Below are 27,106 nucleotides of genomic sequence, written 5' to 3'. Positions count from 1 at the left end.
TGGATATTCCAGGAGAGAATCAGCTGGTCAAACCACTTAGTTTCAAACAAAACAGAATTTATTTACAAGATGACTGAATGAAACACAAACAACAGAAAACAGAATACCAAATAACTTAAGCAGCCGAAAGCCCAACAGACCATTACAACATAACGATGCTGTTCCAAGCACTTGCAACAATCCCAATAAACACCTTTTAGCACGAAAGGTAAAATCAAACTCAAGTTCTTACAGGATAGAAGTCAGAGAGAGTATCAGCCTGGATGTGCTTCTGGGTCCAGCAGCATTTCCACACTACTGCATAAACAAATACCAAAACCAAAGGAGAGCTGAGCTGGGAGAAATGGCCGCTCCCCTTTCATTGTACTAGTGTTTTTATTTCTTGAAAGCCTTTTGCCTGAGGCAGTCTGTGTTAGCTATTATCAAACTGGCCCTAAAACCAGTCAACCTCCAGACTTTTCGGAATCTGTGTCACTTACAACCTCTCTGAAAAAAAAAACCCAAGGACTGCATAACTTTGTTAAGAAGCAGATTTGTCACATTGACAATTTATCATTGCTTATGATTAAAGAAATCAACCATTCAGAACAGCCGGGTTTGTTTTTGCTGTAGGAAAAGTTCAATAACTGATGAAGAGAGTGAATTTTCTTTTATTTTGCAATATTTGGTTTTCAACATAGGATTTTTAAAAATTAAGTCAATTCCAAGGACTCTGAAAGGGCAGTAAAACATTTTCTACAAATGCTAAATTGAATACATACAGGTTACATGAATTCAGGTGACAAAAAAACTAATCAAATCAGGGATTAATTATAGCTTGAGAATTCATCTGGTGCATCTAGTTTTTTTTAAACACCAGGAAAGTTGCCAAAGAGATCTGAACTCCTAATTTGGAGAATGAAAACAGTTAGGAGCTATAGATTAAAATGTATTCAATGTTGTTAATATTACATTTAGCAATTGTACTGTATTTATATAATTGCAACTCAGAAGAACTCCACTAAGGCAATTACTTATGTAAACATCTCAATAAGTGGCAATTGCACATCTGTGCAATATACACATTTCTCACACCCAAAGCCATTCCTCCATTTATCTTTCCATACACTGAGAAAATGCAAGTTTTAAATGGCATAAAGCAACAAGTGCCTGACTGTTAACAGTTAAGCATCACAATACTGTCACCGAATTTTTTTTAAAGCAGCAACAACATAATTGCTGACAACTCAGAAACCAGTGACATTCTCAGACAAGAGACAGAGGAATATACTCTGCATGGTTGCCAAATCCATTTGAGCATTGGTGCAGGATCCGACTCTCAGTGCAATTTCACAGGCACCAAAGAAAGCAGTGTTATCTGAGTAGAAAGGCTAGCCCATGTTCTGCCTGTTGCCATATCCACGCCTATGCGTGTCCTTCCAGTCATCCTTGTCACGTGCGATTTTCAAGGTTTGTTCATCATCACTCTCATTATCATTCTCTGTCTCTTGATCTTGATTGCCCTCTTCACCTGGAACAAGAAAGTTTCCAACATCAATTTGACATCTATCAACTACACCAACAACATAAGTTAAATGAACCATACAACTTGGTTCACATAAGTATAAAGTTGCAAAGTTTAGAATTCCATTGTTGATCTGGACTGAGATAACTAAGTCAAGCCCACGTGCCTCTCGATAAGGGAAGACTTTCTAGAATTGGAATAATATCAAAAAGACTCAGAAGAACTAGAATCTTGAAAGCAGAAGTCTGAGGAAGGTCACCCCAATATCCAGCAAAACGCTGGAAGCATCTGGAGTGTTACTGGAATCTCAACAGTGCTGGAAACAGCTGCACCCAATTGTGGGAAAGGCATTACCAATTTAAGTGTTATTGGCTCCTTTTAAACTTCTGTCTTCCAATTCCTGAATGGCTCATACTACAATCACTACTCTGCCCAACATTGGCTGTTCCATATTCCTATGCTTTAGTGCAAGAATTTAATGTTCTCCTCAAAATAACATATGCTAAATTCTGTGCTGCATGTTTTCAATTTCCTAATGTCCACACACATGCCAAATGCTAAGAACACACTAGTGAGGGTGCTGATCTGTATGGCTTAAAATGGATATAATCTTACATAAATGGAAAAAAAATCCATAAACATTTCAATGAATATTTGAATAAATAGGTTTGACCAAAAGAAATCATAGGATCTTTCACAAACACTGCCTCCTGTGCCAGAGGAGTCTATCTGGCATGGTGAATTCAAAACAGCAGTTGGTTGGCTAAAACATCCAATTTCTCAATTAAAGAAATCAAAATATCAGGATGCAACCAGTGGGGTTCCAAGAGGATCTGTGTTAGAGAATCAATTATTCACATTCTTTATAACAACTTGGAAAATGGCATAGAAACTCATATAGCCAAATTTGCTGATGACAATTTAGGTGGCACTATAAACAGTGTGCATATAGAATCAGAGGATGGAAACAGACTCTTGGTCCAACAGTCCACACCATGTTCCCAAATTAAACTAGTCCCACTTAAAATTACTAAGGCACATTGATAGATTAAGTGAACAGATTAAATTTTGGCAGATGGAGTTCAATGGAAGCAAGTACGAGGTTATCCATTTTGTACTGATAAAAGTACAGATCAGGGTATTTGACAGATAGCATTAAGTTAAATATAGTGGATGTCCAAAAAGATGAAGTTCAGAAGCATAGATCTTTAAAATATCACAAACTGAAAATAATCAAAAAAATTAAAGGAATGCTGGCTTTTATATCTAAAGGATAGGGATACAAGGATGCAGAAGTTATGCTGTGGCTTTAAAACACCCTAGCTAAACCCCACTATGTGTACTGAGCAGATCTGGGCACCACAATTTACAAAGGATACTCCGACCTTGAAGGGAGTACAACATAGGTTTACAGACTATGTAAATTAGGCCCGTTTTCTCTAGAATTCAGAAGGGTAAGGGGGGATCTGATTGAGCTACAGGGCTGAGAACTTTAAGATTTTGTGAAAAAGTGAGATTTTCGAGAAAAACGGAATAATTAAAGGTAATGCTACAAATATTGTTTCCTTGTAACAAGTAATTTTTAAATTTCATCTTCTACATTTCTGCTACTCATTTTAAAGTTAGATAGATTAAATTTATTCTGCTTAAAAGTACTTAGAGCAAGTTAACAGAAAATCTTGTGGTTAGATTGTAGTCACGTTAGGAGTTTCCCTGGATAACACTCACTAGTATTGTGGATGCTTGTCTTTACAGAAGGAGCATGAAACAGACAGACCATTATGTTGAACTTGAAGAAGAAAATCTTGTTAAGAGACTAGGAAGTGTACACAGATATAAAATTTTGCAACACAAATATGCAAGGCCAAGAAAGGTGCAAGGAGGATGGGCGTGTGGTGGGGAAAGAGTCTTGACGGAGAAGGAGATGTAAGGGATGTCTGCAGCTGGCAGACCTTGGTGTGGGAGCATATTATGGAATGTGGGCTCTTTAGTGGGGCACCTCTGACCCTCTTTCTGCCCAAGTATGGTAACTGCTAGGTTTCTCTCTGCCATGAAGTTTTCCTGTCAGCCTCAAATTTAAAGTCACTCTTAAGTTGTTAATAACTGGTCACTTAAAGGCCTTAACTAATGAGAGGATGGGCATGCCATTCTAGACCTCAACCGCTTCACATAAAATCATGGACAGACTTGGGACGCATGGAATTGCGTCAGGAAAAACAACTGGGAAATTTTACCACTCACTCCATCTGCAAATCTGCCAACGGGACACAGTGAAAATCTAGCCAGAGGTTTTGATGTTGCTAAACAGCACGAAAGTCAGAAATCAACTGTGAAATGCAAAACTGTTAAATTACAGACAGTTGAAATTTTTGGTTAATATATCCGTTGCATAATTAGGATCTAGTTGAGAATTTTAACATTAACATTTTAAGATTAATTTTTTCAACTCAACTTTTGTTTCATTCTTAGGTGATAAAGAAGAAAAAAACCTTGAATATGCAGTGTTGCTGCATTATCACAAGGTAAATTACACAGAATCATTTGCAGGTCTTCAATATTTGTGGTTCTATAATATTTGAGATCAATAAAGCTCAACTGCTGGCATTTTAGAAAAGGTATTGCACCAAACATTATGCATCAAAACGGAATGGATCAAATTATTCCGTACCAAAACACGTGACAGGACTATTCCTACCTGGACAGCTTCTTGAAATACCCTGATCAGGCAGAGCACCCTGCTTCTTATGTTGTTCATACCAATCATCAACAGTCATAGTAGGAAGACTTGGGTAACCAGCACCAAACACCCTAGAAACAAATCAGAATATTTATGAATGACAATTATGAAAATACAGGTTCAACTGGAATTGTAATTAAGTGTACATCATTTTAAGTGGACTTTTTTCAGCTGAAAGCCTTGTTCACACTAATGTGCTATATCTACTATATCTATTTGAGCAATATTGAAAATAAAATTAAACAAACAATGAACAAATATCACGATTTAGAGTTAATGCTTCCATATAGAATACTGCTGATTTGGTGGCCCTTAGCAGATTTCATACTTTACTATGCAACCCTGAATGTTTACCTTTTGCCACCAAACTAAATAAAAATTTGAGTTATATTACATAGCATGTTAAAATTTCAAAGAAACAACTTTCAACCAAGAAAACTAGTTTGGAGGTGTGATACCAGATGCATTAATCTATCATTATGCGGTTCCTTCCATGCTGTCGCAACTATTATCCAAAAGTGATTTTACATTGGTGTAATTGGGTAATAAATGCTGGTTTAAGCCAGTGATGCCCACACTCCATGAATGAATTAAAAAAAAACTTTATGAACTGCGGTGTCTAGTATGTGTGAAGCAAACATTAAGTGCTTCATATTTCATCAATGTATACTGCACAGAAAGATGTCCTTTATGGCCTTTTAAAAAAAAAATCACTCATTTGTGGAAATTGCTGGCTACACCAACATTGGTAACAAGGGACTTGCAATCAATGTTAAGAGGGCAGACATTAAGAGTCACTCACATGATAGAGCTTTGGAGTCACTTGACTGGCCAGTTAAGGATGGCAGATTTCCTTTCCAAAGGACAGGAGTTTTTTCAATAGTGGTTACATGGCTAGCTTTTTATTCTAGTTTTGTTTTATTGAATTCAATTTCCCCATCTACAATGGTTGGATACAAACAATGTCTTCCAAACATGAGCCTGGGCTCTTGCGTACCTGTTCAGTGACATTCGCTAGAATAATCCAAATACTTCAAACATTTATTTAATCCTCCCTTGAAAGATTAAATGGCCTCAACCACTCCTGTGGTAAAGCATTAAAATTTCCATTTATCCTTTGCAAAAAGGAGGTTCTAATGTTTACCCCTTCATGCAAAACACCGTGGACCAGGTTGATAGGGGTGAACAGATTGATATTAGGAAAGTGGATGTGCTGGAAAGTTCAAGAAGCATCAAGATAGATAAAAGCCTCCAGTGCCGGATCAAATATATTCAAGGTTACTACAGGAAGCAAGGAATGAAATTGCTTCGCCTTTGGCAATGATCACTTTTGCATCTTCACTCTCCACGGGAGTAGTACCGGTTAATTGGAAGGAGGTGAATGTTGTTCCTCTGTTCACGAAAGGGAAAAGTGAAATTCCTGAGGATGACAGACTAGCCAGTCTTAGTCTGTGGTAAGGTACTGGAAAGGATTTATGACTATTTGGAAAAACATAGTCTGATTAAAGATAATCAGCACTGCTCTGTGAGGGGCAGGTCATGTCTCACAAATCATTTTGAATCCTTTGAGGATATGATAAGACAGTTGACGAAGGTCGAGCAGTGGATGTGGTCTATATGGATTTCAGTAAGGTATTTGATAAAGCTCCCCATGGTAGGCTCATTCTTAAAGTTAGGAGGTATGGGATACAGGGAAATTTGGTTGTTTGGATACAGAATTGGCTGGCCGAAAGAAGACAGTGAGTGGCAGTGGATGGAAAGTATTCTGCCTGGAGGTCGGTGACCAGTGGTGTCCTGCAGGGATCTCTATGTAACTTTTATAAATGATTTGGATGAAGAAGTGGAAGGATGGGTTAGTAAGTTTCTTGATGACACAAAGGTTGGTGGTGTTGTAGATAGCCTCGAGGGCTGTTGCAGGCTATAACAAGACTGACAGGATGCAGTGCTGGACTGAGAAGTGGCAGATGGAGTGCATCCTGGATAAATGCGAAGTGGTTCATTTTGGAAAGTCGGATTTGAATGCTGAATACAGGGTTAAAGACAGAATTCTTGACAATGTGAAGGAACAGCAGGATCTTGGCGGCAACATACGTAGATCCCGCAAAGTTGCCAACCAAGTTAATAGGGTTGTTAAGGCGGCATATGGTGTTTTGGATTTCATTAACAGGGGGGATTGAGTTTAGGAGCCGCAGGGTTTCGCTGCAGTTCCATTTGACCCTGATTAGGCCACATTTGGAATATTGCGCCCAGTTCTGGTCGCCTCATTATAGGAAGGATGTAGATGCTTTGCAGAGGGTACAGAGGACAGTTATCAGGATGCTGTCTGGATTGCCGGCTTGTTTTATGAAGAGAGGTTGAGTGAGCTAGGGCTTTTCACACTGGAGAGAAGTAAGAAACAGAGGTGACTTGATAGAAGTGCACAAGGTAGTAAGAGGCATAGAGAGAGTAGATAGCCAGAGGCTTTTTCCCAGGGCAGAAATGGCTATCACGAAGGGTCATAATTTAAGATGATTGAAGGAAGGTATGGGGAGATGCCAGAGGTAGGTTCTTTACGCAGAGAGTAGTGGGTACGTGGAATGCAATGCCAGCTGTGGTAGTAGAGTCAGAAATATTAGGGACATTTAAGCGACTGCTGGACATGCATATTGACGGCAGTAAATTGAGGGCTGTATAGCTTAGGTTGACCTTGGATTAAGATAAATGCTCAGCACAACATGGTGGGCTGAAGGGCCTGTACTGTGCTATTCTATGTTTATGATACCTTGCCAATGATTGCTAAACGTTGAGGAAGAGATCTTTTCAATGATTTAAAAAAATATCCATCCTATATTTTTCCTTAGCTATCTCAAGAATGCAGCCCTGGCTGTTTAGTCTTTCTTTATAGTTTCCCATTCTGGCATCATCTTGTTAAACATATCATAAATGCTTACTTTGCCTTCTATGTCCTTAAAATGGAGTACCAAAAACTGCACTTGATATTTCAATTATGGTTTAACCAATCCATTGGCAAAATTAGGATTACGTCCTTTTTTTGGAATACTTTTAGGATCTATGCTCCTTTAAAAAGCAATCCAAAATACTGCTGGCTTGTTTTATTTAGTTATGTCTTAGAATCCCAATGTCTCTGCACATGTTTGCATTTATTGACCACATGCTCACTTTTTGTTTTACCTCCCAAATTAAATTACCTGACATTAAATTATATCTGCCACATGTCTAAAAACCAAAAGAACTGTGGATGCTGTAAATCAGAAACAAAAACAAAAAGCTTAGCAAGCTTGGCAGCATCTGTGAAAAGAAATCAGAGTTAATATTTTGGGTTTGGCAACCCTTCCTCAGTACTACCTCCTAAGTTTCTGAGCCCTATTAAGCCAATTGATTTAGCCATGAACTGTTTGGAGGAAGGGTCACTGGAACCGCAATGCTAACTTTGATTTCTCTCCACAGATGCTGCCAGACCTGCTGAGCTTTTCCAGCAATTTTTATTTTTGCTCCTGCTGCATGTTTGCTCATTTTGCTAACTTGTACACCCTTGAGGTGCATTTTACAGTTCTCTTTACATTTCTTTTAAGATTCGTGCTTGACTTGGTCTGGACAAATATAGAAAACATAAAATTCAACACATGTATGTGAATGTCAATTCAGAACAAGACTGAGTTTGACTCTGCTGTCCTCCTTTTAAGCAAGGAGAAAAAGTGAGGACTGCAGATGCTGGAGAACAGAGTCGAAGAGTGTATTAGTGTATTCACCCCATCCAAATTTTCTTCCTAAAAGAATAGTGCACATTACCATAACTCCAATGTCCAACCCCCCCACCCCCAAGCCGCCACTTTATCTCAGCAAAGCTGCCATTCTTCACATTCTGAAGAGCAGGAGAATCAATGTTTCAGGCATTAGCCCTTCATCAGGAATGGTTTATGCCCGAAACATCGATTCTCCCGCTCCTGGGATTCTGCTTGACAGGCTGTGATTTTCTAGCACTACACTCTTAGTCTCCTTTCAAGCAAACCTGATGGTGAATTCCTAATCACTTGTGAAGAACGGCTGCTTTGCTGAGATAAAGTAGCCGGTGGTGAGGGGAGGTGAGCGGACATTGAAGTTATGGTAATGTGTACTATTCTTTTAGAAAGAAAATTTGGATGGGGTGAATAAGATGACAAGAAAAGAAAAAGCTATTCACAAAATTGTAAGCTTTTTGGTCACAGAATTTAGAGTAGATATTAGATTTTCAATAGCACTCTGGTTTAGCACTTACTTGGCTTGGACTGCATCTTGAGTAAGGATAAACGGTTTCATGGGAGGTCTTTGTGGTCGAGTGGCCTGAGGCTGAAAAAGACCATTAGTTTTATGTGGGTAGACAGAATTGTCTACAAGTATCGTAAAATAAAATTTCAAATCCAAAGTCATTGCAAATATTCAAGTTCACAACTGTACTTATTTATAGCATGAAAGTAAGAAACTGCCTGTTAAAATACTCTCAAAACACCAAAGTTTTGCCATTAAATTTTAAATGTCAAGTTTACATTTTGTTAAAGAATCCTTAAGGATGCTTCCAGAAAGTGTAACGTTTGCAATGAATCTATTTTTCATTACAGTAAAACATACACCAACAGATTCAAAAGCCTAGGTACATAAGAAATACGTGCACGAGTGGGCCATTCCACCCTTCAAGACAAATTGGAGACAGTGCAGAAGCACCTTACAGGAGGGATGAGAAACATCAGTTACGAGGATAGCCTGAAGAAATTGAGACTGTTCTCCTTAGAGAAAAGGAGATCTGATAGAGGTTTTCAAAATTAAGAATGGGCTGGAAACTGTAGATCAATCCATATAACAGAAACAATAATGAGAGAGCATAGACTTTAAGTGATTTGCAAAAGCAGCAAGATTAATACCAAAAAAAAGTTCTCATTCAGCAAGTACTTAGGATTTGAAAGGCATTACCTGGAAGTGTGGTGGAGACATGTTCAATTGAGGCATTCAATACAGCATTGGATGATTATTTAAATAATTGATAGCTTTGGAGAATGCAAGCTGTAAATACATTGCAAGGTTCTTTTATGGTCAAGTAGACATAGTAAGTTGAAAGTTTACATCCATATGTTTTTAAACTTTGTGACATATACTACAGCACCCCTTCAAATAGGCAACCATGAACTCACTTCACGAATTCTGCATTTTCAGCTATGTCACTGTGATACTGAGTAAATGACATATTATGCAATTGCCTATTTTGCATTAATCCTGACAGCCGTTATGCTCATGGAAATCTAGGAGAAGTTACAAGTGATAAATGAGATCATCTCAGAAAGAGAAAAATAAAACTAAAAATATTGATCCTAAGCCATCGACATAACACAGAATTAGTTTGCGGGGGGGCGAAGGTACTTGAGTTCTTGTCACTATCAGTGCAAACAAATAGGCAAGCTTATAATCAGCCCAGCAGTGCAACTGGAACTTCGACATCTATGAGCTGTACCTATAGACACAATCCATGGTTCTGTTTCAGATCTTCTTTTCAAGGGCAACTACTTAAAAGACAGAGAACTTTAATTAAAGCACGAATATCACAACAACAGTTCCAGATCAGAATCACTTGTGTTATTGTCTTTAAAAAAAATGTCATATTTCGTCCTTTCGCAAGTCACTTTAAATCTATGTTGTCTCATTCTTGATCCTTTCATAAGCAGACTCCCTAGCTACTTATTCCAGACCACTCATTTCTGAAAAGAGCTACTGGACAATCCAGTAGAAGTTATGTCACTAAAGAAAATAGTTTCAACCTCTCCAATCTATCAAACTGCCAGATTAAATGGAAGAAACTCTTGTGACTCAAACAAATGGTGTAAAATATATTGCAAGAGCTACTACTTCTAGTCTTTGTTATGTAACATTTATTTAGAAAGAATCTTTAACACAATAGAATGTTCCAATACACTTCATGAGAGGATTATCAGGCCAATAACCTGTTACTAAGCCACATAAACTGATACTAAAATAGTCAAGCATCTGAAAGGAGCAAGTTAGACAGAAGGTTAGGCAGTTGAAAGTACAGTTGCCCTTAGTAGTGTAATAGAAAGCAAGGATGCACAGGAGAATGGAATTAGGGGAAAACAGATGTTATGAGATTGTTGGACTGGAGGAAGTCAGAGATGAGGTGGAGTAAGGCCTGTACATTAGAAATAGGAGCAAGATTAAGTCACTTGGCACACACAGCTTGTTTGCCACGTAGAGTAACACCGACAGCAAGGATTCAATTCCCGCACTAGCCGAAGCTAGATTGAAGAATTTGCCTTCCCAAACTCACTGTGGCTGTGGTGTCCCTCAGATTAAACTCACCATCTGTTGTCTCTCTAATGACAGAACAGCCCTATGGTCCTCTGGGACTAGTGACTTTACCTTTACCTACCCTGCCATTCAACAAGATCGTGGCTGATATGCCCCAAGTCTCAACTTTTTTGTGCCATCTCATCATATAATTTGTAGTAGAGTAGAGGTGAAGCCTACTTAGCCCTTCTCTAAATACTTTGTAATCTAGCCTTCACAATTTTATGGGGAGTACTGAATTGCAGATATTCATCCCCTCCAGAAGAAATTCCTTCACATCTCAGTTTTAAATGAGTATATTCAATGCTTTGAACTTATGCCAACCTCTTCTCCATCCACTCTGTCAAGCTCTCTCAGAATCTTTCATGTTTCAATACGATCACCTCTCATTGCTCTAACTCTAATGAATAAAGGCCTAATTAGCTTAGATGATCTTGATAAGTTAGCCCTTCATCTCTGGAATCAGTCTTGTGAATCTGGCTTTCAACTACCAGAATATCCTTACTTAAATACAGGAACCAAAACTTACAAAACACTCCATGTGTAACCTCACTATCAGCCTGTGCAATTAGAGTCATCAAGTCATACAACACAGAAACAAACCCTTTGGTCTAACTTGTCCACGCTGACCAGGCACCCTAGCCTGACCTAGTCCTATTTGCCAGCATTTCACCCATATCCCTCTAAATCGCTCCTATTCATATATCCATCTAGACCCCTTTTAAATGCTGTAATTGTATCCGCCTCCACCACTTTCTTTGGCAAATTGTTCCACGTTCTGCATTTAAAGGTTATGTCTCATGTCTTTTCTAAATCTTTTACCCCTCACCTTAAACCTATGCCCTCTTGTTATGGACTGCCCCAGCTCGGAAAAAGACCCAGGCAATTCACCCTATCCATGTCCCTCATGATTTTATAGCCTCAATAAAGGTCACCCCTCAGCCCTCTACATCTCAGGGAAACTGACCCGATAACTCAAACATCAGTCCCGGCAACCACAAGATGGTTGGGTTCAAATAGTGGATTTCCTATCTGCTGGAAACATATACAATCCAAAGATTTCTAGAATATTTCAAACAATGCCTCCACTATTTCTGCAGCCACTTTCTTTAAAATCCTCTCTGTTTCTTGTGATATAGACTCTTACTAGATATTTCCTCCCACTAGCAATCTGTTATCTTTGGTATGTTTACAGTGTCCATCTCTGTCCTAAAAGGCCTACCTCTTAGTCTTAGCTGAAAATGTGTTGCTGGAAAAGTGCAGCAGGTCAGGCAGCATCCAGGGAACAGGAGAATCGACGTTTCGGGCATAAGCCCTTCTTCAGGAAGGGCTCTACCTCTTAGTCTTAGACTGGTGATTTGTGGTTCTGGTATCTCCAAACATCGAGAGCATTCTTTCTACATCTACTGTCTAATCTGTTGGAATATTACATATTTCTATGACATTCCCCTTCACTATTCTAAACTACAGTGATAGTCCTAAACTATCAATGATGTGGAGGTGTTAGTGTTAGACAGGGGTGGACAAAGTCAAAAATCACACGACACTGGGTTATAATCCAACTTGTCTGAGGAACAAGCAGGGGGTACGAAAGCTTGCAGTTTCAAAGAAACCTGTTGGACTTTAACCTGAGGTTGTATTATTTTTGGCTAAACAATCCAGTCGCTGTCCAGCATTTCAGTCCTGCCATCCCAGGGTTCAGTGTAATAAACCTTCTTTGTGCTTCCTCAACAGCCAGAATATCCTTTCTCAAATATGGAGACCAAAGCAGGACACAATACTCCAGGTGTGGTCTTCCCAATGCCTTGTACAGTTGGAGCAAGTCAACCCTGCTTGAATCATTTTGCTATGAAGGTCAACATACTATTTGCCTTGCACTTTCAGTAAATGGTGTACTTGGACACAGAGGTCTCATTGCATCACCATTTAGATATTAATCCACTACCAAAGTGGATAACCTCATACTTATCCATATTATACTCCATCTATCATTTATTCGTCCACTAACCTAACTTGTACAAATAACACTGAGGCTTCTTTGCATCTTCCTCTTAGAACATTTTCCCAGCCAGCTTTGTCATCTTCAAACAAACATCGAGCGATGACACATAGTTCCCCCATCTAATTAATACATTATCAATAACCGGAGTTCAAGCACTGATCTCTACGATACCTCACTAGTCCCTGCCTGCCACTCAGCAAAAGACCTGCTTTTTCCTACTGTTTCCTGTCTCCCTGGTTCTCAGTCCATTTCAGTAACGAACTCAAGCTTTAATTTTGCAAGTTAATCTCTTATGTGGAATTTTTGATAACCTTCAGAAAAATTCAACTAAATGACATCTACAGGCTCCCACTTATCCACTCTACTAGTTACATCCTCAAAACATTCTAGCAGATTTGTTAAGTAAGACTTCCCCTTCATAGATTCATGCTGACTCTATTGCATCCCATCATTATTTTCCAAGAGCTCGGCTATTACATCTTTTACAACGGACTCAACATTTTTCCGAGGAGAAAGTGAGGTCTGCAGATGCTGGAGATCAGAGCTGAAAATGTGTTGCTGGAACAGCGCAGGGTGCCGGGCTGGAGGGATTTGGCTGAGACAAGGTGGGGGGAGGGGGGATGAAGAAACTGGTGAAGTCCAAGTTCATCCGCTGCGGTTGGAGGGTTCCCAGTCGGAAGATAAGATGCTCCTCCTCCGACCGTCGGGTTGTTGTGGTTTGGCGGTGGATGAGTCCAATGACCTGCATATCCTCGGTGGAGTGGGAGGGGGAGTTGAAATGCTGTGCTACAGGGTGGTTGGGTTGGTTCGTCCGGGTGGCCCAGAGGTGCTCTCTGAATCGCTCCGCAAGTAGGCGGCCTGTCTCCCCAATATAGAGGAGGCCAGACCGGCTGCAGCGGATGCAGTAGATGATGTGGGTGGAGGTGCAGGTGAATCTGTGGCGGATATGGAAGTTTCCTTTGGGGCCTTGGAGGGAGGTGAGGGGGGAGGTGTGGGCGCAAGTGTTGCACCTCCTGCGGTTGCAGGGGAAGGTGCCGGGAGTGGAGGTTGGGTCGGTGGGGGGTGTGGATCTGACAAGGGAGTCGCGGAGGGAGTGGTCTCTACGGACAGCTGATAGGGGAGGGGAGGGAAATATATCTTTGGTGCTGGGGTCTGTTTGGAGGTGGCGGAAGTGACGGCGGATGATGCGCTGTACATGGAGATTGGTGGGGTGGTAGGTGAGGACCAGTGGGGTTCTGTCCTGGTGGCGGTTGGAGGGGCGGGGCTCAAGGGCGGAGGAGCGGGAAGTGGAGGAGATGTGGTGGAGGGCACCGTCGACCACGTCGGGGGGGAAATTGTGGTCCTTGAAGAAGGAGGCCATCTGTGTTGTACGTATTTTGGACTGGTCCTCCTGGGAGCAGATGCGGCGGAGACTAAGGAATTGGGGGAATGGGATGGCGTTTTTACAGGGGGCAGGGTGGGAGGAGGTGTAGTCCAGGTAGCTGTGGGAGTCGGTCGGTTTGTAATAGATGTCCGTGTTGATTCGGTCGCCTGAGATAGAAATAGAAAGGTCGAGGAAGGGGAGGGAGGAATCTGAGACTGTCCAGGTGAATTTGAGGTCGGGGTGGAAAGGTGTTGGTGAAGTGGATGAACTGTTCAACCTCCTCGTGGGAGCACGAGGCGGCGCCGATACAGTTTTCCCACTACCAATGTCAAGCTAACCAATCTACAATTTGCTGTTTTCTTTCTGCCATCCTTCTTAAATAGTGGGGTCACATTAGCTGCCCTCCAACCCATAGGAATTGTTCTAGAATTTATAGATTTTTTGATGACCATTAGCACATTGCCTATTTCTAGGGACACTTCCTCAAGTATTCTGGCAGTTTCAGGCCATGGGCATTTATCTATCTTTTATCCTCAATTCCAGTTTCAATTCCTGCTATCCCCGCCGACACCACAACCATGTGCTCCTCCATATTTTGGTAAGTTTTTTGTGTCTTCCTCTGTGAATGCAAAACTATAGTATGTAGTTAACTGGTTTGCCATCTTTGTTTCCCATTATAAATTCCTGTCTTTAAAAAAAGCTGTAGGGGTCATATGCTGTTTTTTTTTAATCTTCATATATTTATAGAAGCTTTTATTATTGGTTTGTCTATTCCCTGCAAGCTTATTCTTGTAACATTTTCCACCTCTTAATCGGTTTCTTTGTTTCCTTTTGCTGGAATTTAAAATTGTCCTCAGGGCTGTGTGTTTTGGCTAATTTCTGTGCGTCTTCCTTAGATTTAATATTAAGCCTAATTTTCTTTGTTAGCCACGGGCTGCTAAACTGAGATGAATAACTGTTGCAGTTCACCCATGCACACATTAAATGATCTTCATTGTTTATCTATCTGTATATGCTAAAATAAAAGTCGATGAATAATGACCCCCAACTTGTCATAGCGAGTTTGCAACTAACACCATCATAATTGCCTTTATTTAAATTCAAGACCTTAGTGTCAGAAACAAGTCGCTCTTCATCTTAATGAAGAATTCTATCCTATTATGGTCACTCTTCCCAAAGGCCCACACACAACTGAATTGTCAATGATTCCTTCCTTGTTACAAAATACCCAGACAAGGAGAACTTTTTCTCTAATTGGTTCCTCTAAATATAGATTTATAAAACTATCCTGTACATATTCCAAGAATTCCTCCTCTACAATATTGCTACTCATTTATCTAACCTACATGCAAACTGAAGTCACTAAATTACAACCATATATCTATTACTTGCATTTCTATTTCTTTCTTAATGCTTCCCCAATAGATTTGGAATGAAAATCCAACTCCTATCATTTCTGCCCCTTGGTGTTTCTAAGGTCAACCCAGAGATTCTATTTCTCTGGAGTTAACATCCTTGCTCACAATCACATTAAATCTTCTTTTTAAATCAGCAATGCTACTCCACCTTTCCCTTTTGTCTCCTTTCTGGAAACTGCATACTCAGTTCCCATTCCCTATTACTCTAGAGTGACATCTCTGCAACTCCTACTATATTGTATCTAATTAGATCTATTTGTGATACTAATTCATCCATTTCATTGCAAACATCTGTGCATTAAGGCCTTGCTCTTCTCTGGAATTATCTGCCTGTCACCTTATTTCCAATTCAGTGTTTTATTTTAGACCTTACTGTACATGCTAGAGCAAAAGTTGATCTCATGTAAAGATTCTTCGCAGATCAAGATTTGAGAGTCAAGGTATTATCTATACATAAACGTTATGATGAGGAAATGAATTTTTCTCATGCTATTATGTTTTGATGTACAATTCACACCAACGTTATGCTACAGACTACTTAAAATTATTATTGAATGAGCACTGTAATTAGTATGAAATAGTGTGCTACAAAGTTTATCACATTATTTCCTATATAAGATAGGCCTATATGCATTTACTTCACTACAATTACAGTGCATTTGTTGACAATTTTTCATGGCTACAATGATCGGTGAGACTGTACGAGAATCAAATGTCTGACAACTTTATCAGAAATAAAAGCTTAAAATATTAGTTTGAAAAACTAATACAACAGTAGACGAGAGAAAATGGTGGGAAGTAGAAGAATTTGTCGTGCAAGTCAGAGTCAGGTGACAACCTTCCAATGTGTGCAGCTCAGTTCCCCTGTAGCATTGTGGAATTATTGTAATTCATACTGTTTCTTTTCTTTATTCGTTTAGAGATTACTTGGGCTTCTGCTACTTTGGACTGTAGCACGACTTTCAGCTCCTCAAAAGTAGTATCCATGCAATAGTTGACCCCATAATTTTAACCTTAAAAAAAGTCTAAAAATTCAATTTTTACACGGGTATGTACAGTATTTCTTGTCATCTGTCTCTTGAGGCTCCCACGCTTGCCATTTTAATTTAAACCCTTCCCAACCGTACTCACAAATACACCCCTAAGATATCAGTTCCAGTCCTGGATAGGTACTACTCACTCAGCTTGTACTGATGTTACTTCTTTGAGAAATGGTCCCAATGCCTCAGAAATCTGAAATGCTCACCTTGCACCATCTCTCCAGCCACATATTCATTCAACATATTCTCCTATTTCTATTCTAACTAGTGCGTACAGTGGTAGCAATCCTGAAATACTCTTTGAAGTCCCTTTTCTAAAAAAACTTGAGGCATCATCAATTGGATCCACTCCTTGAACTTCAAGTTCCTTTCCACTCCAGAACAGGCATTCATTAGGCAGGCAAAATAACCTTTAGGAATCTTTGTTTTTGTTTCAGCATCTACTATTGCAGAACAGTGAGGACGAGCATCCCCAAACTATGCTAGCCTTAATACTACTTTTTCTTTTCTCCCAGGCACTTAATTGGTATTTTTGGCCACGATGCTATGGTCAGTTAACTTATCCTTCCTGCAGTCTATGCCCTCATCCACACTGGGAGTAACAACACAAGAATTAACCATGTTATATTTGAGATGATCCAAGTCTGCTCACTAACATTCCTATTACAGTTCTTCTACACACGACGTCTGTAGTTGTGAAGTGTATAAAATGCAGAGACTAAAATAAATCACATACCCGTTTCGTTCCTTCCATTCTTTTCAAAATTTGAATTTCTTGCTCTATACTCTCAATCTCTTCTAGACTTGTGCTTATCCAATGCTGCAAATTGAGTAGATAGAATTTTCTCGTTTGCTCATCATCTGCCTTTCCACTGCAGATAACAGATTTAATCTCTTTCAATTGAGCTTCAGTTTCCTTCTTCATATTATACCTGTTTGGAATGCATTACAAAAACTTTCAAAGCACTGCTAGATAATCTGCTTTCAAGCCTCATTTATTCCAAAGTTATTCCGTTAAGCACAAAGAAATGTATGAAACTCTTACCTTTCAATTTTAGCCTGTCTTTTACTTGCCATGGAGAGTAAACTGGATTGACTGCAGACACCAGGACTACTGGGAACATTTGACTCATTATGTTCTTCGTTGTTTTCTACTTTTTGAGGGATTTCAAATTTCATAATATTGTAATCTTTGCAACGCTTTAAGAAGTCCATGTAATAGACCTGGGCTTTCTGTACATGTTCCAGTCGCTTAGCAGAATTTCCTAATTTCATTGTAAGGGCTCCCAGGAGCACAGGCAATAACAGATATTTAACATCTGCAGTGGCTATTTCTTCCAGCTCTTCATTTCGACTGCAATTCAATGAAAGAAAATCTTAACATAAATTCAAATGCATTAAGCAAAAACTTTCAATTTTGATATTAAGTCAAAACTAAAAACGTTAACTGATAATTTACCTCAGTGCTGAATGTAGAAATTTGCTGTGTTTGCCCACAAAGAAGAAACTACATTTAAAGTTATCAATGGTGTTTAATCTGAACTGATGAGATCAGGGACCTAAATATTAGCTCTGTTTCTCTCTGTAGATTTTGCCTGACTTGCTGAGTGTTTTCATCATTTTTGTACTCCCCTACGATCTGGTTTAAAGGAACACTGACGTGTTTAGGAAGCTTCACATTTATATTTGACAGTGTTGCTGATGATGACAATGCAAAAGTAAAAAAGCAATGCTGCTTCAGTCAGCAGATCTGAGTGACCCAAATGGAAATTTTTGTTCCAAACTTAAATTGACAGAGCTATTGCCAGGAATTGGATGCCTCCTAAATTTGAAACTAATAAGCCAGTTGATTTAGCCATGACCTGTTCTGAAGAAGGGTCACTGGAATCAAAATGCTAACTATTCAGCCCATCAAGTCTGCCCCGGCATTCAATACATATGTTCCCGATGAAACACTAATGCTTTTTATCCATTCCATCCCCATTACCCTGTAGGCCACTGAAAAGCATATCTCTTCTTCTCTGCTTTAAACATACTTAAAAGGCTGAGCGTTAACAGCCCACTGTGGTAAAGAATGCCTAAGGTTCTGGTAAAATGAATTCTCCTCAACAGTTGCAATGGCATCACATTTTTTATATTGCGTCTTCTAGATGTAGAGTCCCTATCCAAAGGAAACATCTGACCTGCATGAATCCTGTCTACCCTTTAGGTATTTTCTAAATTTTAATTAGATCATCTTTCATTCTTCAAAACCTTAGACAATACAGGCCCAGTTTTCCCAATCTTTCTTTTGATAGTTTTGCCATCCTGGAACAAGTCTGGTGAACCTGTGCTGCGCTTACTCTATGGCAATAATATCTTACCCGAGATAAGGTGACCAAAACTGCTCACTACACACCAGGTGGGGTCTGACCAAGATCCTATATAATTGAAGCAAGACTTCACTATTCCTGTTCTCAAATCCTCTTGCAATAAAGGTCAACGTTCAAATAGTCTTTTGCTGTATTTGCATGTTTATTCCAGTAACTTATCAATAACAACCATTTACCAACCTCTTATCATTTAGAAAATATTCTGTCCATCTGTTTCTCCAAAATGGGTAAGCTCACATTTCACAAAATTATATTCCACCTGCCATATTTTGCCCATTCATTATGCCTGTCCAAATCCTCCTGGAGTCAGTTTACATTTTCCTCACAACATAAATTCACACTTAGCTATGTGTCATCTATAAATGTGAAAACATTAATTTAGTCTCCAAGTAATTGATATATAGTGATCAATTGGGGCACAGGTATTGATTCTCGCCCTACATCATAGGCTGCCAATGTCAGAATGAATGATTTATTCTTACTCTTTTTCTCTATTAGCCAATTATAAATCCACGTCAATAAATCATCTACCATCACAGGTGCTTTAACTTTTCAAACCTGCTTCCAGTGGGCAATTTTATCAAAAGCTTTCTGAAAATCCAAGTATAAATGCACATTGACCCTACTTTATAAATTATTTTAGACACATCTTCAAAATCAAAACTCCAAGCTCAAACACTATTTCCTATTTGCAAAACCATATCAACGATGCCCAATCAGATCATGATAATTAATTATCTATTCATCATACTCCTTTATAATAGGTTCCAGTATTTTTTCATTGGGCACCTGTGGTGCAGCAGTAGTGTCCCTTCTTCGTACCCAGGAGTCTGTGGTTCAAGTTTCACCTGCTCCAAAGATGCGCAATAACATCATTGATCAGGTTAATTAGAAAATATCTAGATTTTAATATTTTTCCCTACAGGTCCCTACAGGTCTGTAGTTGCCTGTTTTTCATCTCACTCACTTCTTAAAAAGTGTAGCGATATTTGCTATCTTCCAAGCTGCAGGAAATGATTCTAGAATCTAAAGAATTTTGGAAGATAATCCCAATCAATTGACCACCTCAATAGCCACCTCCTTCAGTATTGTAGGATTATAGAAATCCTTGGAATTTATCAACTTTCAGACCTATTAAATTCTCCAGTACCATTTTTGTATTAACACTAATTTATTTTAACTTCTCATTCTTCTTAGCCACTTGGATCTCTAGTTCTGGGAGATTTCTTGTATCTTCCTGAATGAAAACACTCAAAAGTAATGATTTAGCTTCTCTGTTATTTCTCTATTCTTCCAAAATGAATTCTCCTGTCTGTTATCGACTCATTGCATTTTAGCCAATTTTTTTCCTTTTTTTAAACATACCAATAGGAGCTTTTTCAGATAATTTTTGTTTTTTTTGCTAGAATCCATTCCTATTTTATTCACCCTTTCCTTATCAATTTCTTGGTCTTTTGCTGTATTCTCAAAACTTCCCAAATTTATTGAAATTCTGACAATTTTGTAGGCCTTTTCTTTTGATCTCATATAATTCTGAACTTAATTTGTTCGCGACGGTTGACTTTCTTTGAGTTTGCGTGCCTTCAAGGAACATATCTGCTGTCTGCCATGTAACAGTACTTTGAAGACTGATGAAGGAGCGAGGCTCTGAAAGCTAGTGTACTTCCAATTAAACCTGTTGGACTATAACCTGGTGTTGTGTGATTTTTAACTTTGTACACCCCAGTCCAACACCGACATCTCCAAATCATTGTCTCTGGCATTTAATGTGTGTTCCCAAACAGGAGGTAAAGGTGACCATGTAATTTGAAGTCAAAGTCACTTTTGAAACCTTACCAACAAAAAAAACAACTTCTTTTTCCACAAATGCTTCCTGATGAACTGAAAATTTTCATCAATTCCTGCTTTTACTTCACTTTTCCACTATCTTCTCTCATGGAATGGTTACCCCCAAGTAGGCCAAATTAAAATCAGATTAACAGAAACTGAGAAACTATTGAGTTTATACACCATAATAATCTATAATTTTACATCTGGTAATAACCTTCAACCTTGATCATGAAGTCAGGAAATGAACCTTGATTCAATGCAGAGTATAGAACGGTCTGCCACTAGATCAGAAGTGTGAATATTAGCGTTTAGTGCAATGTTGGCTGATTCAGAACCCCTCTGATTACAAAGCAGCCCATGTCTGCCCACAAGACAGAAATAACACAGACTGACAAATTAGCTCTTTCCAAAAAGGAAGACAGCCGTTTCGATGTGTCTGTGGACTCGGAACTTTATTTCTCTCCGTAGATGGACCAAACCTGCTGAGTTTCTCCAGCATTTTCAGTTATTGAAACAACACCCCCTCGTCCAGACAACAGGCTGCAGGGCTACCAATGACTGTGTAATTGTAGCCTACTCTAGCCAATGATTAAAGATGGAAAAACGTGAGTAACATTAAAGCACTTAAGAGTGATACATGTTGTAATAAAGCATTGCGTGAACAGCCCAGACTGCAGGCTCCTGCTGTTAATCTCTGGTTACCTGAAAAGATCCAGTTGGTTGACCATTCGGGTGGCCTGCTCCAACAGCTCCACCCCTCGCCGCACTTTGCGTTGGTAGGTGTCCGAGTTGGACGGCTCGTTGCTGCTCTCGGCCTCCTCGTGCAGTTTCCAACCGCTCTCGAAGATGTCGGACAGTTTTCGGGACTCGGCCGGCTCTGCCTTAGAACACGTCGCGGACGCCTCTCCCTCTTTCTCAGGCTCTGACATCCCCACCGCCGCCATCACTCCGAGGTAGCAACGCTCCGCCTCCGCTCCGTCTGTCCGGGGGGAGGGAAGGAGAGCGGGGATACGCTGCCACGCCGCCCTGGCGGTGGGAGGACCGCCTTCACTGTTTCCGTCTGAACACGCCTCTCGCCCCCCGAAACTGGTTGTTTGACCGCCACCCAGCGGTAGGAGGATGGCATTTCCAGTTTTCGATAACCTTCATTCCTGTCCCTTCCGTGCAGTTGCAGCGCTATCTCCTGGTCCAGCTTTGAACATGAGTTCAGCAGATATTTGTTCGGCTCTTCTTGAGCGAGGGGGGAAAAAGTCACCTTGAAAACATGTGTGAACAACAAATTTGGAAATGCGGGTGCATGCATTTATGAGAGAAAAATGAGCAACACGTAGGATGAATACTTCACCAGAAAAATAAATGTCAAACTATGTTTCTGATTAACATTGGAATGCTTTTTAACTTTACGGCTAGCACGTTTATAACTTAAAATATATTACGTTAATATCTGGAAACACGTAAACTGAAGACTAAACTTAAATGCTAGCACGCTATTATCCCTTCCTCCCTGTTGCATGGCCTAGAATCGTAATTCTACTATGGAAAATGCGTCAAATTCACCTGAGGACGCCCATGAAAATTCAACAGTTAAAGAAATTCACTAACAACAAAATATCCTCTATTGCGCTGTGTTCAACAGCACAGAGACCATTCAATTTAGATGGCCAAACGTGCTTCCACATGGAATATTGCAGAATCCTTAAACCACGCTTCTGTGAAAAGATAGTTGTGTAGTGGTAATGTCACTGGACTGATAATCCAGTGCCCACAGGCTAATGTTCTTGATTCAAATCCCACAAGGACAATTGGTGTTCAGTAAAATATTGAAAATGATTGAGTACATAATTAAAGATGTGTTGTTGCATTTGTTATACAGCCTTGGCAAGCCCTCACCCAAAGTATTGAGTAGTTTTAGTCTTCTAATGAAGAGTGTACTTCCTGTGGAGGGAATACAATAATATTCTAATTTGGAAAGAGGAACAGAGTTAACTAGTCCCTGGAATGTCAGGATTATTTTAAGAGAACCATTTGAGGAAATTGGGCCTGTATTTTTTTAGACTTTCAAAGGATCTCATTGAAACTTACAAAATTCATGGAGGGTGTGACAGAATGAATGTGGTTAAGATGTTCCCTAGCTGGTAAGTCCAGCTTTAGGGTCACAGACTGGATTTTACCTGCCCCTGTCAGGTGTATTTTCAATTGATGGGGGGATGCGTTTCAATGCCTAGCCCGCCATCTTTCCAGTACAACCAAATTCACCCCCCGTAACCGAGGGAGAATGTGAATATGGTTGAAAATAAGTGTGGCACCTATTTTATATTCACCAACTGCACCATGTTAATGTGAATGAAATAGATTTAAAATATATTTTTAGTTACACTTGATTTTGTTTGCTTGATAGGTTTCTGATTTAAACTATGGTGGAAAGAGACAAAATTTATTTTCCAGCTTGTTTTGGCACCTACATGGCATATTCAAGAATCTTCAGCATCAAATTACTGTTGCCATGTTTAAGAAATGAAAACTGCAAAAGAGAGAAGGAGAGAGAAAGAGAGCATAATTCATTATGATGTGATTGCTAGTATGACTGCTGTGGTATATGTATCAGGCAGCCTTTGCTCCCTAGGCATTTCACTATATGTTGTGGTTCTGTTCGCCGAGCTGGGAATTTGTGTTGCAGACGTTTCGTCCCCTGTCTAGGTGACATCCTCAGTGCTTGGGAGCCTCCTGTGAAGTGCTTATGTGATCTTTCCTCCGGCATTTGTAGTGGTTTGAATCTGCCACTTCCGGTTATCAGTTCCAGCTGATGATGTCTAGGTCCCCTAGACAGGGGACGAAAAGTCTGCAACACAAATTCCCAGCTCGGCGAACAGGACCACAACAACGAGCACCCGAGCTACAAATCTTCTCACAAACTTTGAATTTCACTATATGCTGATCTGATAGTTACATCACTGGGTTAATGATCCTTGTAAAGGGAGGTGAGGACTGCTGGATCTGAGGTTAAGCAATTTCCACTTAGCTGATGGATTCAATTTATAGATTAAGTTTACCAATTTCACCACCTGTCTCCATCCCCATGACTGGACACCCCATACCATCTCCCCTTCTTTGATTCTTGTGATGTCTCCACTGATGAGGCTTCTGATCTCCCTGGAACCTGGCTCCTCATCTACAGCTTTTGACTTCTCCTCTGGTTTCTAATCTTCATTCTGGATCCAACCTTCCCTTTGCTTCAGCTCCTGATTTTCTCTATGGATACATCTTTCGCCCATCTCCTTTACTATTGCTCTGCTTTTCTCCTCTGCTGCCACCTTTTAAATAGACTGCTCACTGGCAGAGACCTGGAATATGACACTCAAGCCATGTCTTCTGCCCATTGAAGCCTTTTGCATACACAGATGGAAAAGTAGCTACAAGACAATCTAAAATTGACTGGCTGTTCCGAACAAGAATCATATTGGACTTGAACGGTTAACTCCTCTCTCTGAAGCTGCTCCCAGACCTGCTGAATCTCTCCAGCACTTTTTTGTTTGTATTTCAATCTCCGGCATCTGCGGTACTTTGTCCATAACAAAACCTGATTAAGCCCCGATGTGATTAATTAAAATAAGCTCAGAGCACTGCTTTTGCTTGTGCAATTGTATTAATGTCTGTACATGACTCGGGTTTCTGCTGGATCTCAGATTGGAGAAATTGTGACTGTTCCCCTTGTAGAAGAGAATGTTGAGAGGAGATTTGCTGTGCCACTGCTAATCCTGCCAAGAGTGCTGCTGCCATGCTATGTCATGCACCATCCTCACACATCCACTGTAGTTTATCTTCAACCATTCTGTGGTGACCATCATCCAAGACACAAAGGCTGACCTGCTCAATTTTGTTGACATTCATTTTTTTCTGCCAGAAAGGATCTCTGTGGTTTTTCAGCGATGATCAAACGGCTGAAATACTGACATTTTGGCCCCAACTTTTGTTCCCAGGTTGTGGGCAGAGGTGGTCTGCTTTGTGAACCTAAATTGAAAATGACAGCATGCTCTATCCACTTTTGCTCCACGGGCATGAGTTGGATTGGAAGCAAGGCCAGGTGATCCAGAATCTGAGGAGTCTGCCAGTTATCAAGGTAGATTGGCGTTACCTCAGGGCTTCAGTGCTGCACCTAAAAGTTAAAACAATGGATGTGGGCATGAAATATTCCTCCAACCTTCAGTTGTCAACCCACCCTCATTCCTCTTTAGTCCCATATACTCTCTACATGCAATCTATGCCAACCCATGCTCTCCATCTGAAGATCTCAACACATGGGAGGGGTCTCTCGGTTCCGTGATTGGTCAATAAACACTAGCAATTCGGTCTAGTTCTGTACGATTTCAAACTTTAATTACGGCCGGGCACAGGTTGTGCAGCAACACAGAGGTTAAACATTTCTGTGTCCCTAGGAGAAACTGAGCGCATGGCTTAAGACAAAGACATTTTTTATACCTTTTTTTTGAGAGGAGTACAGGGCATTATTACAGAACACATTCAGCCGACTTTAATAAACTGGCTTTACTGACAGCAACTTAGCCCAATGGTATTTCCTGGGAACCAACCTTATTTTCCACATCCAAGCATCCCCAACTTCTTTGCACCTGCACTTGCAAGGTCATTTAGGATGGCTAGCAATGTCTTATCTAGTCTAGTTCTTTATATACTGTAAAGGAAGCATTGTCTGCTAATCTTTGTTGAGGCACACTATAGCTTGTTCAGGAATGCAGCTTTTAGCAGGGTTAAAAGCTATATTATGCAGCTTTTAAGCAGAATTGTCAATTTGCAGCCTAGAAGCCATTTTGTTACATTATTTGCATTAAGAAACCATTTTATTGCTGCCTATGTTAGTAAGGGCATGTATTAAATGGTTGTTTCAGACTACAACTAGTTACTTCAGCCTGTATTCAGATTTCAGATCCTTATCTCCCCCACTTTGGTCATTCCATGACCATACCAGAGGATGGGAGGGCATAGATTAGATCAGTCCAATCGAATGGATGCTAGAGACTTCCAGACTTCCTTCTACTCTTGGGAGGAAGTAGGGGTAGGCAATTGCACCTCCTCATCTTCACTTGGATAGAGAAGAAGCATTGGGGGGGTGGGAACCGATGATGTCAACAGAAGCTATTAACTTAGCAATAATACATTTAACAATAGTAATACTAGCAAAGAGACAAACTAAAATAATACCAATATACATGGTCAGATTTATCAACCAGTTTTACCATGAGCCAAAGCCCCAATCTCCCCTTCTCATGCCTTCTGTCATTTGACTGATGAAGGTGCGGGTGTTATCTACATGTCTAGTAATATTCTCGATGACCTCAATCATGCATTTGCCTTTAACTATGGTGCAAACCCCACCCTCTTTTGTAAGAAGGTAATCAAGGGCGTTTTGTTGGGAAATAGGCGTAATTCTGAAAGAATGTCCTTAATTCCTGCTAAGGCCGAGGCCGTCTCGTTGCCCAAGAGGGTGAGACTGGAAATAAGATAATTTTGGGTTTGATGGCTAATAATTCCTGCAGACCCTCCTAAGGAAAAAGTACTAAGAAATGTGTACCCCACAGACTGAGCTTTTGTGGTGTCTAAAGCCTTAGCCTCCAATGTGTGAAGAATTCAGGTGAAACTGAACATTTGGCAGGGAAACTCCAATCCCATTCCTCAGGTAATTGGACAGGGAACAGTAGTTGGGAAAGGTGTCCCTACAGCTACAGCATGGGGAGTACTTATTTCATCAAGGGAAGGAAGTTGGTTGCTTTGCCTTGGCTGAAAAAGTAGTAACCAGGTTTAGTACAGATAATGGAGGGAGCTTCCCGATAAGAAGCAGGTCTGTCGTTGTGACTTCCCCGAACATATGGGTAGTCCATTGCTACAAAGTATGGTTGTCCTGAGTGCTTAGGGTGAAAGCTGCTCAATAGAAAGAAGTGGGTCTTTTGGTAGAGATATGGTTATTGTGCCAGAATGGTTCCTTCCATCCCACAATTGGGAAAATGGAGGTCCCGTTAGGGGTCTCATAGTGCAGGTGGGTGCCATTACCCATTCCACGAAGGGCCTGAGTACCAGCGATAACAGAGCCACACTCCTCCTCTAGGCCATACCCACGATATTCGAGGTCCTACAGGGGAGTAGTTGCAACTGGTACCATTTGATCATAGTGCAGGGAATAGTCTTAGTCACATTCACGTAAGTGCACTCCCTTCCCTCACCATTGTAACAGTTAGAATAGGCTACTCCAGACTTACTAGAGGAAGTCCATAAGCAGCTAGCAAGTGGGGATAAGTAATAGTCAAACGAAATATTATGTCCAATAAATGCCTTAGAAGCGTTCCATACCTCTTCGTTGGGATTCAGGAGGGGGAAAGGGGTCAAAGTGTCTTTTGCTGATGTAAGGACATAACAGACCACTTCATCCCGAACCAATATTTTATTATGACTCTGAAGAAACAGATTATTAATGAAAGATAACATTTCCCCCTTTTCTCTTTTATG

At 40.2% G+C, this 27,106-nt stretch overlaps 1 protein-coding gene across 1 annotated transcript; it reads right to left on the bottom strand.

Moving 5' to 3' along the window:
- Positions 1-630: 630 nt before the first annotated feature.
- igbp1 (immunoglobulin (CD79A) binding protein 1) lies at positions 631-22,470 on the bottom strand. Its single transcript, XM_043704923.1, has 6 exons — positions 21,296-22,470; positions 17,437-17,745; positions 17,128-17,323; positions 8,497-8,567; positions 4,200-4,312; positions 631-1,510 (listed from the first exon to the last, which is right to left on the bottom strand). Exons 1-6 carry the CDS (start codon positions 21,535-21,537, stop codon positions 1,371-1,373), a joined length of 1,071 nt encoding a protein of 356 aa, XP_043560858.1. The 5' UTR covers positions 21,538-22,470; the 3' UTR covers positions 631-1,370.
- Between the last annotated feature and the right edge of the window lie 4,636 nt (positions 22,471-27,106).

The sequence above is a fragment of the Chiloscyllium plagiosum genome, chromosome 15 (genome assembly GCF_004010195.1).
Source record: "Chiloscyllium plagiosum isolate BGI_BamShark_2017 chromosome 15, ASM401019v2, whole genome shotgun sequence".
Classification (NCBI taxonomy): domain Eukaryota; kingdom Metazoa; phylum Chordata; class Chondrichthyes; order Orectolobiformes; family Hemiscylliidae; genus Chiloscyllium; species Chiloscyllium plagiosum.
Note: the sequence above shows the minus strand (reverse complement) of the source record. Positions and strands in the feature narration are given on the sequence as shown.

Excerpts from the sequence above, each read along its gene's own strand:
- igbp1 (XM_043704923.1), bottom strand. The coding sequence starts at position 21,537 with ATGGCGGCGGTGGGGATGTCAGAGCCTGAGAAAGAGGGAGAGGCGTCC. Across the intron at positions 17,746-21,295 it reads AACCAACTGGATCTTTTCAG|TCGAAATGAAGAGCTGGAAG; the intron begins GTAACCAGAGAT and ends ATTGAATTGCAG. Across the intron at positions 4,313-8,496 it reads CAAGATGCAGTCCAAGCCAA|GGTGTTTGGTGCTGGTTACC; the intron begins GTAAGTGCTAAA and ends ATTTGTTTCTAG.